Source organism: Ptychodera flava, chromosome 8 (assembly GCF_041260155.1).
Source record: "Ptychodera flava strain L36383 chromosome 8, AS_Pfla_20210202, whole genome shotgun sequence".
Classification (NCBI taxonomy): Eukaryota; Metazoa; Hemichordata; class Enteropneusta; family Ptychoderidae; genus Ptychodera; species Ptychodera flava.
In genome coordinates, this window is record NC_091935.1 from 24,763,288 (window position 1) to 24,782,806 (window position 19,519).

Genomic DNA, 19,519 nt, shown 5'->3' on the forward strand with positions numbered 1-19,519 from the left:
AAAGATACACCATTGTCTCTTAATTATGTTAAGCTTTACTAAAAAATTAGGAAACATAGACTTTCAGTGAGCAGGTTTATTAATACTTAACATGATGGCTGGTAAAAGTCTAATTACCCACTGAAACTTTTGATTTGTTGCTGTTCTCTCTTTGATAACAGTCATTGACATCAATTTAATAATATGTACAACAGTTCTGAACATCCGGTTACAAATCCACGGTTTACTCAAAATATTGTATTCACACTTGAAAATTGAAATGTGAAATTCCTATACTGCAACTTACATGTCCACATTTTCACCAAAACAGAATGATTGAATGTTAAAAAATATATGGTTCGTATGTATGTATGTATGTATGTATGTATAGCTGTATAGTATAAATGCATACATATATATGTGTAAATATTTCTTCCATTATTGTACTTGGGCCTCAGCCCAAGTACATTTGTTTTCATTCCGTGGGAAAAAACTCTGTAAGGTATAACCATTTCTGGCTGAGACCAGGGAGGGCAAAATGTCTTGGCTTCATCTTTCTTGGCATAATAAATGGCGTAATGATGTTAACTGAATGGAAGTGCTGCTCTCAGCCAGTCTTGAATAAGTGAGATGTGAATATTAATGCTTCTCTATCTGAGTTTTTGCCACAAAATCTTCTGAATATAATCAAAATGTGCATCGAAATGCAACAATTAATGCACCCTCCGTTTCCTAGGCGATGGCACGACCCTTGCTACACCCACTGGACGAGCCAAAGTGGGAGGGGTAATTTCAGTTTGGTCGAACAAGAGGGCTCGAGACCAGAATTTAACATTTAAACTTGAAACATGTTTAATCGCTGACAAGATGTGGACTAGTGTTAATCGAAGTAAAATTGTGAAAAGGAAAGGTTTTATATCCCGGACACAATGAAAACATTACGACTGGAAACTGTACCCCCAGTTGAGAATAGTAATGCCCACAGCGATGGAGAACACTTATCCTTGAGCTGAGAAAACCAGACCATCATTTCGAAATAGAGCTGCAGATTCGAGAAGCTCGTTCAAAATAGCTAGGTACACCCCATTAAAGGGGTGGTTTCGAGTTTTGAGGGCAAATTTCGCCTCCTTCATATAGAAATCGTACGTTTGTTTTTCCAGGAGAACACACCATTTGACACAAAATTTGCATGTAAAGGGGTCGCCAGTAAGCACGTGGTCAAATCTGGCATAAGAAACAATATGAAATGTTGGGTAAAGCCAGTCCAAAATAAACTGATTTGAACTTTTGTGTTTTGTAATTTATACCACTGCAGTAACATTACCTTTTTTTGACAACATCACACAATGTAATACGTTTTGAAAACTGAATACTCCGACGTATTCTGTGTCTCCTTTGCTAAAAAATACGGTATGCCGATTACCATGTAAGGAGATGATGACGTCAACACAGATTTGTAGTGTGTTTGGTCCTGGATGGTGCACGAAGTTTTGTCAAGGTAGCTTGTGTATTTATTTCCTAAATGGGAGAGATTAGGGTCGATCTAAACGAAAGCCAAAGAATGTTATGATCCTCTAAGCGAGCTGAACTCTAACGCGAATGGTTGGATAATTTGGAGGATGTCTAGAATGATCTCGTCTCATTAAGATTATTTGGCGGTCAGTATTGAATTTCAACTGCGTCACAAGTTTGCGAAATGAGTATTCCGTCGAACGGTCAACGAACGATATTTTAGAAATCTGGAGACATGGCACATCGCCTTTTTATTTTAATATTTTATATTTTACAAAAGATGTAAGAAGCAATGATTTTGTCGAAAATTCTGAAAAAATATAGGAAGATTTGATCGCGAACACATTTTCACTTGGGGTCAACTAGCTCTGCGTACGATGCTGTGTGTTCCGCTACAGCTAATCGCCCCGCTCACCACAGCCCTGCAAAGACCCGTACGCGTACGTAGGGTCGGTGACTTCAAATCCATTTTGGGACTTGACGTAAAAAGCCAAATTACTGCCGAAATTCAGCGTTCTTGGGCCCAAGTCGTATCCCAGCCTACCTCAGCTACTCGATCGCTTCCAAAAATGACAGTCTTTTATTCACTTCTCGGAAATAACCGTCGATGTCGGCAACTCTCTCGCTAGCCCTGCGTACGATGCTGTGTGTTAGCTGTAGCACATAGCATCGTACGCAGGGCTAGGGGTCAACATGGGGTCGCAGCCATGTTGCCTCAAAACTTATTTCTGTCTGCACTCAAAACTCAAAATGTCGGATATGAACCTGAAAATCGATGCAATTTTGTCAAACTTCGGCGAAATTTCAGCATATAGACAAAATTTCATCTAGGTAAGGTAAATTTACTGAAATTTGATCGACAAATAATCCTGAGCTTGAACGTGACAGCTCGCCTTCTCCGGGAAGTCATGCAAGCATCCAGCTGCTCATACACAGTTGCCCATATGGCCAGGTTTATGAGATTGTTTTCAAGCGACGGCGGCAGACCGTACGGGGCTCTGATATGAACCTACCGCCGGTGTAGCTGTAATAACTGTTGCGTTGTTTTTAGTGCCCACGGACGAAGTCCTGGGGGAGTTATAGGTTTGGTCATGTCAGTCCGTCCGTCCGTCCGTTCACGCAGATATCTCAGACATGCCCTGGTCAATTTCTTTCAAACTTTGCACAAGAATAGTACCCAACCCCATACAGATGCACGTCGATTTGTTTCACAATGCGATCGAATTTGGCCGTGTTAGAGGACTTTTTAGTTTACACCTCCATAGACTCCCATGTATAAGGCAGTTCTCCATAGACTTTCATGTATAAGGCCAAGAAAAATAAAAATTTAGTTTCTCATCGTATTCATATTGCCTAAAGGATGCAGTGACACAGTTTTTTGTCCCCACGGATAAAGTCCAGGGGGCTTATAGATTGGGTCATATCCGTCCGTGAGTCCATCAGTGAGTCCATCGGTTCAGGCAGATATCTCAGACATTTTGACAAAATATCATGTGACCTTGGTGACCTTTGACCTCAAATATACATTATTGTCCATAACTCAGTAACCACAAGTGCTAAACCTTTCATATTTGGTATGATGGGACACCTTATGACGCCACATATTGTACCTCATTAATTATGCGCATATCTTATTTTGAGCGAGCCAATAGAGCTAGAGGTCTGATTTTTGGTATATAGGAATAACTTAGCAATACAATTAATATGACAAAATGTGACGTGACCTCAATGACCTTTGACCTCAAATATATATATTTGTCCACAACTCAGTAACCACAAGTGCTACATCCTTCATATTTGGTATGATAAGACACCCAATGACACCACATATTGTACCTTATTAATTATGCGCATATCTAATTTTGAGCGAGCCAATAGAGCTAGAGGTCTGATTTTTGGTATATAGGAATAACTTAGCAATACAATTATTTTGACAAAATGTCACGTGACCTCAATGACCTTTGACCTCAAATATATATATTTGTCCACAACTCAGTAACCACAAGTGCTACACCCTTCATATTTGGTATGATGGGACACCTTATGACACCACATATTGTACCTCATTAATTATTCGCATATCTAATTCTGAGCAAGCCAATAGAGCTGGATGTCCGATTTTTGTATATAGGGATAACTATAGGGTAGAAATCTAAATATGCCCATCTAAATATTAGACATCTACCATCGAGAACAAAAGAAATTTGCTGTAATTTGAATATTTAAGGAGTTTAAGCAATTTCACTATAAATAAAAACCCCTGCCTCAAACTCCACAAAAGTTGCTAGACATATTTTGCCGTTGTCATGCCATTGCTTCGTTAATAACCAGTTAATCAAATGCCTAATTGACAGGAGGAAATCAAGACCATATTTGAATACTAGTATATATTGTCCTCAAAATTACTCTATCACGCCCAAGTACTCATTGCCTTCAGCAATACTGCCTTGTATTATTATTATTATTATTATTTCTATATAATACTTATATTAATTATTATTGTTATTTCACCTTATCGTTTACCTCTCTCGTGGGGCAGCCTTTTTTCGAAAGATTGAATAGGGGTCAGCCTGGTTTTTTGTTGTTTTTTTTTCAAAGGGAAGGGGTCTGCTACTTTTTGATGTCCGAAGAAAAATAATCTACCACCACCCTCCTGGCCGAATAAACTGATCAGTCCCTTGGGTTATCACCTGTGACCTCGCATTGTTCACCACAGGTGACCCCTAGAGAAAATTACCTCGTTTTTTAGTGATTTAGTTCTAATTCACAATCGTGCGGCCTTTCACCGTGTAAGTATTGTCCCAGTAGTCGATATCACGCAGTTCCTACCTCCTTCGTACAATTGATAAATATACGAAGACTGACAGACAATGGTTAGACAGACATGTATATATTAGATGATAACATAGTGCTTTGACCCTGTTCAAAACTAAATGGTTGTAAGTTTGACTCCAGACAGTCTAGCTTCGCTGGCCAGTAGTTCACCTGTTTCTTAGTCGTTGTTTTTTTGATTAGTGAAGTAAACGGAGCAACACCCACTTGGTAAGGCCATGGAGTAATGTGAGCTTACTTTATACTGCAATTGCAAATGCTTAATTTTAAGCCTTGATTGAATAGTGCGACTTCATCAAATTAAAGATACACTCACCTTGGCTTCCTTACGTAGCAGTATTTCCACTATGGCTTTACCAATACCATTGGCGCCACCTGTGACCAGTGCTGCTTTACCAGATATGTCCATGTTGTATGCATGCACCGCCATCTTTCACGCTGTTTTTGACCTAGATTTGCGATATTAACTAAGGTTGTAAAGTCCATTCTATCTGGATATAGGTTCAAGTATATTAGCTCTGTGGCTGAGGGGAGTTGATTTTGGCGCACTGTCGCACGTTTTGGAAAATTTTACTGATAAATCTACTACGAATAAGACAACTTTCAATTAGAGGCCATGAACGGCAAGTGAGGGTATTTGGTCGCGGATATGAGACCTCTGGAGTAAAAATTAGCACATCCGGAAATCCGAGTAAGTGAGGTGATTATTTCAACCAAATATGCTAATCTTCACCCCAGAGGGCTTATATCCACACCAATACCTGAGTGCACCTTACCGTTTATAGCCCCATTATAATATGATTAGGTTAAATACAAGTGGACAATGTCGTTATTTAGGACGAGACGTAACGAGGGTTTAGGAGCCTGGCCTCAACACAAACTCTGAAAGAAACGTGTCAGAACGAGTGCGCGTGAAGAGTTGATATCATGTAACACAGTAACGCGACGCTTAAAAATTGACAAAATTGGAGAATTTTACTTGAAATCCCCCAAAAAGAAATTTAAAAAAATGTTCAGCAATATAAGTCGTTGTTTGTACACAATTTGTGACTTCATAAAGCTGACGTTCATCAAGTTGATGGGACGGTCATCGAAAGCCCCCAAAACAAAAAAGAAATTGAATGGACTATTCTCGTTATTTGTTGAAAAAATTGACGGAGCTATATAGTGTATTGTTGAAGGCACACATCCCAAGTTGACTTGAGTGAATCCCAAATTCTTTCTCTCAGTTTCTCAATCTCTGACTATCATCATCTTGTCGCTGCTCCTCTCTGTCTCTCTTTGTCTGTGTCCGCCTGTCGATTTGTCTGTTTCCCATGCAAATAAGTTTACATATCATATTGCATCGTGATGAAAGTAATCAAAAAGGAGGACACCATCGGACATGAATAGTTTCCGTCACTATCGGTCTTTCGTGCGTCCATCCCTGCTTGAGAGTGTAAAACCATTTGTGGCGCAGCATATCAGTTCTAACCATCAATGGCACCCGTCTGCTTCCTGATAGTTTGGTATTGACAAAGAGGTGTAGTTCACATGCGTAAACGGATAAACAAGGCAGAGGGCATAAAATGATGTTGATGTATGTAAGGTCATAGTTCTGTTTCAAATGTGCATAGTATTGTTAACGTTTCCGTTGTGTGGCTCACTTTTCATCAGAGAAAGGACCGGTACAGTATAATGAACACAGTCCCGCTATAATCTCAGATCCATAAAGAAGACCTGAAATTGCACACAGACTCGTTTTGATTTAGAGCTACAACCTATATGATACATCATAGACATTCACAGAGGTGAAAGAAACGCAATGAATGTCAACGTATTTTGTATTATTAAAAGTGTTCAATTTCTTGCTTACTTACCGAACACTGTCTTCGTACACAATCAATTAAACTTCATCGGAAATATTAAAAAACACATTAAACCTAAAGATGCGAATATTCATGTCGTGAAATGAGTTTATGGCAAACTTTGGACAGATACCGTCGTTCTACTATTTCTGCTTTATGTTTTTTTAAAGGCATTACCGTGCTGTAAGTGCGCTGTTCAGGGACCACTGTCTGTCCGGTATCCCTGGTCAAATTTTCGTCGCAATTCCGGTCAAACATGCTGGCCATTTGTTATCAAACGTACGTTAGTCTTGATAAAGGTTATTTAAGGTTAACAATTAATTGGTTGAAGTGTTGATATAACTGAATCCTCAATTTATTTATTTTTGGAGGGGTAGATTGTCTAATTGACCGACCACACCAATTAACACAAGCTATAGTCATGACGTAGAATGTACAGAAGATATAACATCGTTATTTTCCATGACGCCCTTTAGGTGCTGTATATTTTATTTGGTGAGAGACCCACAAGGATGAAGTTTCGACGAACCCTACATTGCTACTGTTAGTATACTGTTAGATGGATGGTGCAATTTTTTTAGTTTTTTTTGAAATCGACATGCAATACCTCCATGGAGAAATATGTCTGTGATGGCGTTAATGGCCTTTCCGTCGATATTCGTTGCCTCCTTATGTTCAGGAATGGCGTTCTTACCTCTTTTGTGACAGCGATGTATGGATGAGTAATAGCGCCAGCTTGATCTGGCCTTTTCGCATACAAAGCACAATATATTTCCTGATGAATCCAGACTTAGTCTACAGCTGTTATGAAGCAGTTCCTTAAGTCGCCTTTATAAATGTTTTGTTTTTCCAATGGCGTGTGTCATTTAGAAATTAACACAATTAATCACAAACGGTGATTAGAACACGGGTCATTTTACAGAAAATAAGAATTCAGCGAAAGTTAATTACATTTAGTCGAAGCAATATCACGGGAATAGTTGAACATTTATCACAGAAATGTTTTTCTTGCAGTGTGCTGGCACTCATTTATCAGCACAAGCATTATTTTTTCCGTACTCTTGTCTTTATAGTTTATTCGCAGTCAATGTCATTGGTCGATGGCAGAAACAAGCAGCCTCTATAAATGAGTGTAATCACAGCACCGAATCATAACTTCAAGTTAGGGGAAGACTGCATTAACTTGCAAGGTAATTGAAACCCGAGTCCTTGCCTGACCAGCTCGGGTGACAAACAGAAGACTTTTAATCCCCCAAGGTGTGAATGTTCCATTGTTATGTTTATCTAATCCAGCTGGTGCCATTGTAGTGCCATTGTAGGAAAGGCAGGTCTGTGAAATTGATCCTCTAGGGTATTCCTAAGTTAATGGAGCTTTCCCGTAATGAACATCTACTGTATTTGAGTCACATCCATTTGTGACCGAGCGGTGACAAGGTACTGAGACGTTCCTTTCACGAAGATGTACTCGAAGATATTTAGATTATGTCTTAAGCTGCTAATGCTTGATGCAGTCATACAAAATCGGATGAGCACTGAAATTTCGTAAAGTATATATTTTTCGCCGTAAGAGAGGCTTAGGGTAACGTTGATTGCGGTCATTGACATTAAGAAAAAATTTGCGATGTTAATTACTTGACACATCGCCAAGCGACACGTCAAAAACACTAAGAGGCAGAGATTACAATTGTCAATAATAATTTGAAGCTGGGACAAAAATGGCGATTTTAAGAAGACAACTTCAGCTTCTTGTCGTAAGGTATGTCTGGCTCTTCTACAACAGTCATGGTATTGTCCTCGGATACCAAGCATGCGCAGCCGTTATACCTTGCCTCTTCGATTAGTTTTACGACCACTTCGGCGACGATGGATGGTCTGGAATTGTGAAATACAAATCACATATTATCTATTTTAGACGTTGCATCTTTCTTTAATTTTCAAATTGGAGAAGACATGTCATGGTGGAATTCCATTGTTGGCTAGTGCCAACAGGATAAGATGGCGAACTCTATCCGGGAAGGTATAGATAGTATGAGATATTCATGTTTGCACAAACGCATGTATGTACCGATTTGCATATGTACGTATGTTCGTAGGTACCAATGTACGTAGGAACCTATGTATGTATGTATGTATGTATGTATGTATGTATGTATGTATGTATGTATGTATGTATGTATGTATGTATGTATGTATGTATGTATGTATGTATGTATGTATGTATGTATGTATGTATGTATGTATGTATGTATGTATCGGTCTAATCCGCTAGGATATTTGTGTACAATACACAACAATATACCGAGTAAAAGATTGGCATGTAAATAACTGATGTGAAGAAGAATAAAACGATAGTACTCTATTTTCTAAAAGAGACTGATTTGAATCGTCAGAACCGATAGCTTCTCCTCACTATTGTCGCTCCTCTGCCGTCGAAGGTGATCAAAGTGTAATTTCAACGCCTTGTCACAAAGTCTGTATATAGCTTTCTGTAAAACGAAAGAAGCCATTTCACATGCGGCTGATGTTTCCTTTGCGCATTTGGCATAGTTTATCTTTCGTTGTATGAGTACTGTGGCAATTTCGTGCTCAAAAAAAGTCGAGAACCTTTCAATTGAATATTTTTTCCCCTGAAATCGCCTGGGCTAGAGAATATGACTAGTCAAACCCTCATATGGACATATCTCTCTCAGTACATTGATATTCCCTAGCTTTCTGCGGAAAGACAAGAACAATAAGAACTCACTGGATTAAATTCATGGGCAGCTGCCCTGCTTCTGTTATATATTTGCAAGTATCTTTTAAATTGGCAAACAATGCAGTGTCAACCCGCTGTGGACATACAGCCGATACTCGTACGCCATTTTCCTCTACGTTTGGCTCTTTCTGTAAACAAACGTAAATGTTTAAAAAACGGTTTAACAGAAGAAATAAGTATTGTTTTGTCTTCATATAAAATACAAGCAAATATCACCGTTTCTATGATCAATGAGAATCTAAAATGACATTCTCCTTCCCTCGTTAACACCTAATCCATGTTTATCGCAGGTGATCGTATTTGTTCCGGGTTTAAAGGGGAATGAGATAGTTACTTGTATTCTTCTACTTCTGCCATAAAACACAACTGCTTTGCTCTATAAGCTACGGAGCAAATGTCCAGGACAATATACATTTTAAAGAGACCTGATATTTGCCCAAAATCCTGGAGTCGCGTATATGCTGACTCAATTAAAATTTCACACAGGCAAGTGTAATCTAGAAGTTGACAATAGTAAACTCACTTTCCTATCACACAACTGTGGGATTCGTGCAATCCCGTGTAAAAGAGCCTTCGGAACAGCGGTAGTAATCGAATAGTTTCTTCCATTGATTAAAGGTATACAGTCACTTGTAATCTAAATATGCCCATATATGGTCAAAGGGGCGTTCCTTGGCATTCAAAATGCCCTTGTGAGGGCGCTGTTTTTAAAAAGCGGCCACCCGCTTAAATTCTGTGATTGGTTAGATTTTCTCTTTCCATGGTAACTGTGGTAAAATTGGAACAGGTGACAGTATACCTTTAAAGGTAGAACGTGTTTCAGGGATAGAATTTCATCATCTTATCATGTGAATCATCTGCCAATGTACTTTGGGGACGAAATTATGTTAATTGAGTAAAAGTCAGTTGACCGTCACAAACTTTCCTTTGAATATTTCCCTGGCCAACGAAGACGGATCGCAAGGACTTTCATCAACAGCCACTTTTAAAAAGTTTTGTAACAAACCATTATTCCAAGATATGCTTTCAAAGGAAAACAGAAGACCTACATCACACAAACATAATCCTCTCACCACCCAAACAAGCTTTGTGCTTTCGTTCACGAATGTTTTGTTCCGAACGCACGTTTATCTATAGAACTTGAACTTTCTGCGTCATCTGTTTCACACAAAAGCGTTATCTTGTAATTACTATATGCACTGTGTAGCTAATCTTCTTACAGATAATTCACCTCTTGTCTTTTTGAAGTATTTATACGAAGGCAAGAAGATCACATGATCATTAGGAATACGAGGCGATATCAACAAATGAAAATGACATACAAGAATGACGCGAACTCGATATAAACACATTAAAAAGGTTTCATACCGCAACAGCCCTTGTGAATCCTACAACTCCGTGCTTTGAAGCAGTGTAGACAGGGACTTTTTTATAGGCGAATAAACCTGGAAAGAGCAAAACAGGTGAAAAATGTCAATTTCTTCTGTTACATGATTGACACTAGATAGATTGTCAATACAAACTAGATTTAACATTTTTATTTGTACTCGCTATCGTCTCAGTTACGGGTCAAGGCGATATCACCTGAATATATACAATTTACAGTGCTATCATATTATTTGATATATAAATGAGGGCTTTGTATTAAGGTAGTATGCGCCTCCAAATTAAAGTGAAGACAATTTTTTTCTTAAGTTTTCCTCCAGAAATCTTTCGATTATTCTCTTTTATAACCAAGAATAAAACTCAGGGATCACCGTGCAAATTTTGGTGCAACTAGGGAAACAAACTACCCAAGATTTTCCTATATATAATATTTGACGCTCAAAATGGCCGCCATGCCTGTGTTAATATATGGAAAAAAATAATTCTTTTTCGATTTTCGAAAAACTCAGCGGTAAAGATTCTGCTTACACCAAGATCTGTAAAATGACACCCAAAAAATAGTTATATAAGAAAATAATTGAAAAGGTTTAAGATTCCGAATATCTGTCCCCGGAGGCGTATTCTACCTTTAGTTAAATATTCTTACCGCCGTCAGATGCTGTGTTTATGACGACACCACCGCTCCCACCGTTTTGTGTTCCCATGAGTCCCACTGCCAAGTAGGTTCCAATGATCACTGGGATCTGAAAGGTAAAGTTTTATATGTTTGTAGCTTTTCAAATATTTATGATAAAAATATCGTTCCCAAACATCTTTCCCACCACTCCAGAGGATCACGCAATTTAACAATTGGTGACAATGGCTGTAACGTTTCAAGTTGTTAATATTTTGATACCATTGGATCAATAAAGTTTCCGTAACTATCTTTTAAATACAATGTATAGCCCTGTAAAACAACGCAACGTTGTTGTTGATAGGTAAATACTTGTCCAGATTTAAATTCCATTGACAACAAAAAGATCGGACATTACATTCGTGTAGGTGATATTGACAGAGTACATGGAAAGTTTTACTGATCAACTTGCCAACGTGCCCGATGTGAATGTAATGTTCAATTTTATCATATTGGAAAGGGAAGTCAGTTGTTTTTTAATAGATATTTTATGGTTTATTGGAACGCTCTTTTATATATTCCACATCCCCCCCCCCCCCAGTTAACAAATTAGGATTTTGTTTTAAATGTCGGACAGCCGCGACAACATTGGGTTCAGAAACGTGGATTGGTATATGGGAAACATAGCTTCGCGAAGGACGTAAACTTTTCAAATTTATTACAGGTAAGGAGGCGCAATCAGAAATACACAGACATGGCAATCACCACTTGATAAAAGTTGGCAAGTGAATTCATACGAAACGAAGAGTTAGTGCATTTTTCTGGCAAATGTACGAGAGTAAATGTTTCCACCTGCAACTTTTCGATTTTGTTTTAAGTTCTCGTAGTGTAAATTTTGAACATGTGTTTGACTAGTTTGACTGCCGATTGCGTATTTTGAATAATTGTATGAGGAGTGCAACTCCGCAATAAATTTGTTATATCTGTCATTGATATTCAATTGTGAATGAGACAATTCTACACATCCAAATTTTTAGGGGAGAAGCTATACCGCCTAGTATTTCTGTTCCTCTGATTATTATTTCCTTCAATAAATCTTCTGCAATGTTTTTCTTTTCCATACAATCCTAATATCCTCCCCTGAAATCTTCTTGAACAATACCATTCAGCAAAATTATTCTCTAACCTGCTCATTTCATTACAGGCTGAAGAGGTTTGTCTGTGTTATTGCTTTGGGTTGTAATGGGTTAACACATTTTAAAATGTCATTCTCACTTAAATATTACAGGGGAATTTTACTGTAAACCTTTTGATGTTCCATTAGTTAATACATTGTTAACGTCAGAAGAGTAAAGAAAACCGACAGGAAATTCACAGAGAACGACAGCTTGTGTGGTTGACTGTAAAGTGTCCAATAAATGGTACTCAAGTCATAGGGCCCAATGCTCAAACAAATCGGGAGGTTAATGATAATTACCAGGTTGGTAGCAATCGTCTTGACGGGGTCGTATTCATTACAGATACCTGCATTGTTGCATACGATGTCAAGTCTGCCAAATTTCTTTTTTATATCCTCGAAGGCGGCTGTAGAGGGGTAAAAAAGACAGAGTTTCCATTCCAGTATTCACTGTTAAAATCGCAATGATTAGTATTTGAGATAGACTGCAAGATTCAGTCGTGTGCTGGCGCCCCGGCGCACAGCGACCTACGACCCTTTACTACGACCTACGACCCTTTACAGGTCGCAGCGCGCCGTAGCGCCCGCACACGACTGAATCTTTCAGTCTATATTTGAGATAAAGCTAATAAAAAACGTCACAACATTGGCAACATTGAAAGGAAAAACATATTTAAAAAATCAAGAAAAATCTAATATAATACTGAAGCTATGTAGAACCAATATATAACTTCAAAACGAAAGGAGAGATATATTGTCTTCAAACTCACATTTTAGTTGTTCGTTACTGGTGACGTCACACTTTACAAAAACGACCCTTTCATCCCCAAAAGTTTTCTGAAACGACGCTGTGACCTCTTGTCCGTTGACCGAATCGATGTCCAATATGCCAACTCCCTAGAGAGAGACAAATGTGTCCATAAGGTAGCTCGAAATTGAAAGACTTCAACTTTTGCCAAAACTTCCCTAAAGCAAATTTTCAACCATTCTCTTTCAAAATCAAAAATCGGTACTTCCTTACTATATATATGCAATTAAAAGAACATTAGCTGTACTGGGTTACGGTGACGGCCACTGTACTACTATATTTTTGTGAAGAAAACATTTTCACCGTATATAGTGTCAGTCATACTGTTTGACATATTATCATAAGTTTCAATCTGTGTGCACTGGAAGAGTTGGTCTGAGTTCTGGAAACGTAATCTGAGTACTAGGCTTGTTGTAACAATCTGTCAAAACTACGTGTCATCTAACTGTTTATTATTAATTCATAGTCACATATAAAAATAAGATATCAACGGTAGTGCCATTTCTCTCACCGACAAGGAAAGATGGAGAGAAAATATTTTATTGTCCTTCTTGCTACAGCTGTAAATTTAGTTACTTCGATCGTTAAGACATCGAGATTTACTCGAAGTGTCAGGACTTTATTGTCCAGTCGACAGCATCAGACTCGGGCTCAGACTAGCGGTCTAAAGACTTCTGGCCATGGTACCGTCTATCGTGTCACCTTAATTCTATCTCCCTCTCTTGAGAGAAAACATTCTTTCCTACTAATACACAATCGATTTGATAGAATCGTTAGGGGCCGTGGGTAATTAAAATATGCGCGTGGTAAACGAAAGTAAGTGTGTTTTGTCCTCCACCCCCTCCCCTAAACGAAAGTTTGGAAGTGCAACAATCCAACCAAGCCTCATTCTGTATCTGCATCTTGAAGTGCGATTTTTGCACACGGTAATCGAAATACAGCCAAACCCCCTCCCCCTATAAATACAGAAGTTGCGTTTACCATGAGCGTTTTAATTATCCAGGGCCCCTTAGATAGACTGAAAGGTACATTATCCCACATGAGGCATATGTTACATCACCGACGGCTCAAGCTAAGAAAACATGAAAGATATACTTTACAATTACATTTCAAATAGACAGACTAACTCCACCAATAAATTGACAAAACATGAGCCTGAGGGCTGACTATTGTTCAGCTTTGCATGAAGTGTTTTCATGTATACATACTACTTTAAAAGTTATGTGTGTACTAATATATTGCGTCATCATTGAAATTAATAAATTAAAATCACCAGACAGACTGACACTAGCGCGCGAGGCATGCTTCAACACTTTTGTTCTAGAACTCACGGTGAGAAAAATCCAAGGAGGTACTTATCAGTTACATTTCTAAAAGACAGAAATTAAGATGTTGCATCTGACATCGTACATGTTATACGAACGCATTTTGATTCGCAAAATGAGTGCATGCCTACTGTACTGCATACTGTACTCCCTCCTAATCGATTGACCTTATCCGCTTACGTAGTGCTTATTGTAGTGCCTCTGCCATCTACTCCAAAATCGCACTATTTCAAATGAAGTTTTCTATTCAATCACAGTAACTTTGAAATGTAGATCAAAGTCTCTCTCTCTCTCTCTCTCTCTCTCTCTCTCTCTCTCTCTCTCTCTCTCTCTCTCTCTCTCTCTCCCATTGACGAAATGCAAAATTGAAGGTTGGTTCGCCGGTACGAGTACTCCCTTGTTTGCTTAGGTCAACTAGGGTAGTTTATCACCAGTGACCCAACAGCAATAGATATCTCGTTGCCATTAGTTCTAATTCGCAATCGTCTTGTATTTGAAAGTGTAAGTATTGTCACAGCAGTGGATGGATACATCAAAACATGACCATGGAGATATCACGCAGTTCCTACTTCCTTCGTATGATTAACAAAAACGACTGACAGAAAATGACCGACAAATGGTCAGGCAGATACTATAGATATGAGATGCTGACAGTGTTTTGATCCTTTGCAGAAAGAAACTCTGAAAGTTTGAACCCAGACTGTCTTTGGCTTCACTTGCCAGTAGTTGACCTGTTTCTCAATCGCACTTTTAATTCGCTGCGGAGCCACCCCAACCTGGTAAGGCCATGGAGTGACGTGACCTCATATGGCACTGCATTTGCAAAGACTAAATTTTGAACTGTGATTGAGCAGTTAAGTGAAACACGATTGGAACTATTTTGGGAAAATTGGATGAGAGTAATTATTAGGAAAATGTAACGAAATCCAAATTTTTACAGCTGAAATTTTACAAAATGATAAAATAGTGTAAAATGTGGAATATTTTTCTCATCGAACAAAACAACGAAAATACAACGATTTTTGCATAACCCTTTCATTGGATTCATTTTTATGAAAAAAAGTTCATTTTTGTGAAAATGTTCTTAAGAATCGAGACAATTGCTTAAAATTTCCCTAATTGACGACTTTTGAGTCAGGGCACTTTTGAAATGCCCCTGACTTTTTCGTGAATTTAAGGCTTCAAAAACATTAAATTGAGTCAGGGCACATTTTAAATGACCCTGACTGACTTAACTCTAAATCAATCGAAAAGCTTCATTTTGTTCGAGGAAAAGTGACAAACTGAGATTATTACTAGTGTTTCAGTAATGAAGAAACTCCAGACAAGCTCGCATATTTTCATTCAAATATGAATATTGTTCAAATGTTTTGAACAATATTGCATTAGATACAGTCATGCACTGATTCTTACTCATAACATTTCAACAGCACTGTAAATTTTGAATAAAATTTTAAAGATGGTAAGTAAATATGGTGTAAATTAGACAAATTTCTAAAATTTTGAGAAATTGCGCCAATCCATTATCCCAATTTAGTTCCAATCGTGTTGTGAACACTCACCTTCGCTTCCTTGCGCAGTAGTATTTCAACTATAGCCTTACCAATACCATTGGCACCACCTGTGACAAGTGCTACTTTACCAGATATCTCCATTTTGTCTGCGTTCACCGCCATCTTGTACGATTGTGACCTTTTATTCAACTCACGATGGATTTAAGGGAGATTTCATTTATTATAAGGGGTTGGGCAGTTCAACTTATTGTCACTCAGCTGAGAACCCTATTTTCTCTCAGTTCACGGTGCCTTAAGAAATACATGCATTAAAGTGATGTTATATGATAATTTACACACACACACACACACACACACACACACACACACACATATATATATATATATATATATATATATATATATATATATATATATATATATATATATATAATATAACAGCGTAAATTTACATTTTATCCATTAAACAATTTTGTCCACTTCTGTAAAGTTTAAATCTACAGACTCGCAAAGTTGAACAGGCCACATTTTTACATTGGTCACCCTAGCAACAGCTAGGATTAATGGGGCAAGTCGATAGGTCAGGCATCGAACTGGCCTGGTTTTAGACCTTTTGCAGTGCGACATGCAAAGGCTTGGCCATCGAGAAATGATGCATCGTTGAGAGTTCAGGCCATTTCAAAGCATACCAACTCAACCGGCAACGTATGTTGTACGGCGCGGCAAATCGTTTCAAAAATATTTATCGATTCAGTGCAAAAAATAAACTGTCTTTCTCGATTGAAATAAAAATTCGGTGTCATTAGGAAGAAAATAAGTAAGAAAAGTATAATTAAAAAACAAAAGACAGAAATGTCATTTAATACTTCATTTTAACTTGAGAAAAAATCTTTAAGCGTAATTAGGAAATAAACAATTTTCAATGATTTGAAAAAAGTCATACATCCATACTTATCGACATACATACACGTATAATAGTTCGCGTAAAAGGTGCAATGAGTGCTGATTTTACAAAAAAGAGTAAATATGTTATACAGTGGTACGTCCACAAAATTCACAAGAAAATCACTAAAAACCACTACTACCACACGCAAAAAATATTACAAAAAATGAAAATGTGAACCACATACAGAAAATCATTATAAAAGAATCAGACAAAAAAAAAGTTATGCATACATAAAATTATTTATGTACTTAAGAAAATTAAAAAGCACTAGGTCTCATAATAAACGTATTATAGATAATCAAAAATATAATATGAACCACTAGCCGCTTTGACAGTAAAGAGAAAAATCAGAGAAAAAATTCGGCAGTGATGGCTCTATACAAAAGGGACATCATCTACAAAAAATAAAATAAAATAAAATAAAATAAAATAAGATAAAAATAAAAAAATAAAAAATGCCATGAACACAGGAAATACAAAAAAACGCGTGGGCCTGTGGAAAAAGAAAACAAATGAGCACTCGCCACAGCCAAAAAAAAAGAAAAAAAGAAAGAAAAAAAAAACGAGCACTCGCCACAGAAAAAAAAACGCGTGAAAATACAATTAATTTATTCAAAAAACTCATGGTTCACGTTTCCTTCGATCGATGAATCCCCAACAGCGGGGAATCCGATCACCACATACTCCAATGTTTGACGAAATATTAATTGAGCATTTCAGTGATTTTTGGCTGGGCCCTGCCACACATAGCTATTTGAAACCGTACTTGATGAAGTGAAGTGGGCAATATCACCTAAAGAACGTCCAGGTTAACAGTGAATAGTTCCAGAGAGTCAAGTTAACTGGGCCAATTTTAGGCAGTCCACAGGTCAGATCACGAGCGAGACGTACAACCCATGACCCTTCATAGCAACACTGCGAATATATCTGATGCCTTATAAGCGCGGTATGGCAGGGAGCCCACTGCAGGCCTTCCACCTGAGCCGCACTGTCATCGCCGTTACATGATTTCTACACAGTCTTTATACGTGTGGTTCGATACATCGGGTTCCAATACATGATAATAAACCACCTCGTTATTTGGTAATTCCTCGTCTATCCTCAAAGATCACCCAAATCATGATAAAATGAATAGTTTTGAAGAAATCTGCCGCGTGTTGAGAGAACGTCCATCGTTTTCCGTGTTCGACAAGACGAGCGACGCAACTGTACAAGCCTTACGACTACGAGTATGGCGAGAGTGTCCGCCTTTCGCATCGCCAGACACTCTCACTCTACCCGCAGGGCTAGACCGGCACATACACGACATGTCGATCCCCATTGCAGAAATCTTTATATCCACACAGTCCAATATATGGAGCTACGATATTTGTGCAGTAGCCTATACATAGCTCTGGGTGCCAGGGCAGGGCTGTGAGTTACCGGCTTGGCAGTATTCACAGCCCGGCCTTGCTGCGGTTCCTAGCCCTAACACTCCCTTTGCTGGTTGTGTTGAGCTACAGTGTACAGAGAAATAGCGGCTGCTTGATCAGTGTTTGTCAAGTCGGGCGCGTTCGCGTTCTACAGGTACTAGTGAAACGTTGCCTCGAATTTAAACGGAGTGTTTCAGCCCGAGTATTTTTGCCTTTGCCATACTCCGTTTAGAGGCTATGAACCCACAGGATACGTGTGTGTTTCGATACTTAGCGGCCGCTGCTAGCTTTGCATGGCAGGGCTGTGTACGTGTTACCGGCGTTATACGGGAGGCCGTGTCACGCCGGTAACACACAGCCCTGCCATGCAGAACTAGGCCCAGCGTGCTGCGTGGTATGCAATTTTACTATGCATACCCACACGGCGGCCGCTGTGTATCGAACCACACGTAACCGTGGGCTAGCGGCAAGCCATCGTTTTGTTGGGGTTTGGGCACAGACTGTCTATGATTTGGGAGATGCGGCCCTACACTTTACAGCGAGGGGATCGCTTGTTGCCGGCGTGTAGGCCTACTGTACTAGCGACGGGACCGCCGGCCGCTGGCTTACCACCTCGAGTGTACATTGGAGCGAGGGACCGCTGGCAGCCGACGAACCACCACGAGTGTTTTGTCCACTTTTAACCAAAACTGGTAACTGTTTAATATAGAATGGGACGTGTCGGTAACTTGGACGTCCATGAGATGATATTGAAGACTAGAAGCTCAGAGTTATCGCTGAAATACCCCAAATATCATGTCCAACATCCGAGTGTGATGATCCAAAACCCTCGAGCATTAAACTGTAACAATCATGACTTTGACAATTATTCAATTTTCATGTTGGGCTTTTTCTGCGGGGTGTCCCACTCTGTTTTCTTTTCTCGAACGGGCCTCTTTTTTTTCTACTGAGTTTTTTTTTTTGGTAACCTCTTTTTTTTTTTTTTTTTTTTTTTGTAACCTCGCTTTGGTTTTTTTCCAAGCTGACCTCGTTTTGGTTTCTTTACAGCCTCAACGCCGGCGCGATCTCGGTCGACTTTTCAATTGTGATTCTCTTTCTTTTTTAGTCAGACCTAATGATGGTTCGTTTTGTTTTTTGTAGTAGTGCAAGTACTATTTGTGGTTTTGTTTTTAATCATTTCAATATTTTTTTGTGTGTGCTTGATTTATTTTTTTTTCTTTTTCTTTTTATTTTTTCCCTTATAATCAGCATTCATTGCACCTTTATATCAAATACACTGTATGTGTACGTCAATAAGTATGGGAGTGTGGTATTTCCAAATTTTGAAAAGTTTATCTTCTCATTACGGTTTAAAGAATATTTTACAATTAAGCACTTTTTTGCAATAATACTTTTCTCATTTATTTTCTTCCG

The 19,519-nt window shown here is 38.5% G+C and overlaps 1 protein-coding gene across 1 annotated transcript; it reads right to left on the reverse strand.

Moving 5' to 3' along the window:
- Nucleotides 1-6,623: 6,623 nt before the first annotated feature.
- Nucleotides 6,624-15,936, reverse strand: LOC139138849 (15-hydroxyprostaglandin dehydrogenase [NAD(+)]-like). The gene is made up of 7 exons (XM_070707406.1): nt 15,797-15,936; nt 12,872-12,998; nt 12,402-12,508; nt 10,958-11,054; nt 10,294-10,370; nt 8,914-9,053; nt 6,624-8,042 (listed from the first exon to the last, which is right to left on the reverse strand). Exons 1-7 carry the CDS (start codon nt 15,908-15,910, stop codon nt 7,895-7,897), a joined length of 810 nt encoding a protein of 269 aa, XP_070563507.1. The 5' UTR covers nt 15,911-15,936; the 3' UTR covers nt 6,624-7,894.
- Between the last annotated feature and the right edge of the window lie 3,583 nt (nt 15,937-19,519).

Bases quoted from the DNA above. Each gene is read 5' to 3' on its own strand.
- LOC139138849 (XM_070707406.1), bottom strand. From the start codon at position 15,910: ATGGCGGTGAACGCAGACAAAATGGAGATATCTGGTAAAGTAGCACTT. The intron at 11,055-12,401 runs GTAATTATCATT...TTTACCTTTCAG, and splicing joins AGACGATTGCTACCAACCTG to ATCCCAGTGATCATTGGAAC. The intron at 10,371-10,957 runs GTAAGAATATTT...TGCTCTTTCCAG, and splicing joins AAACACAGCATCTGACGGCG to GTTTATTCGCCTATAAAAAA.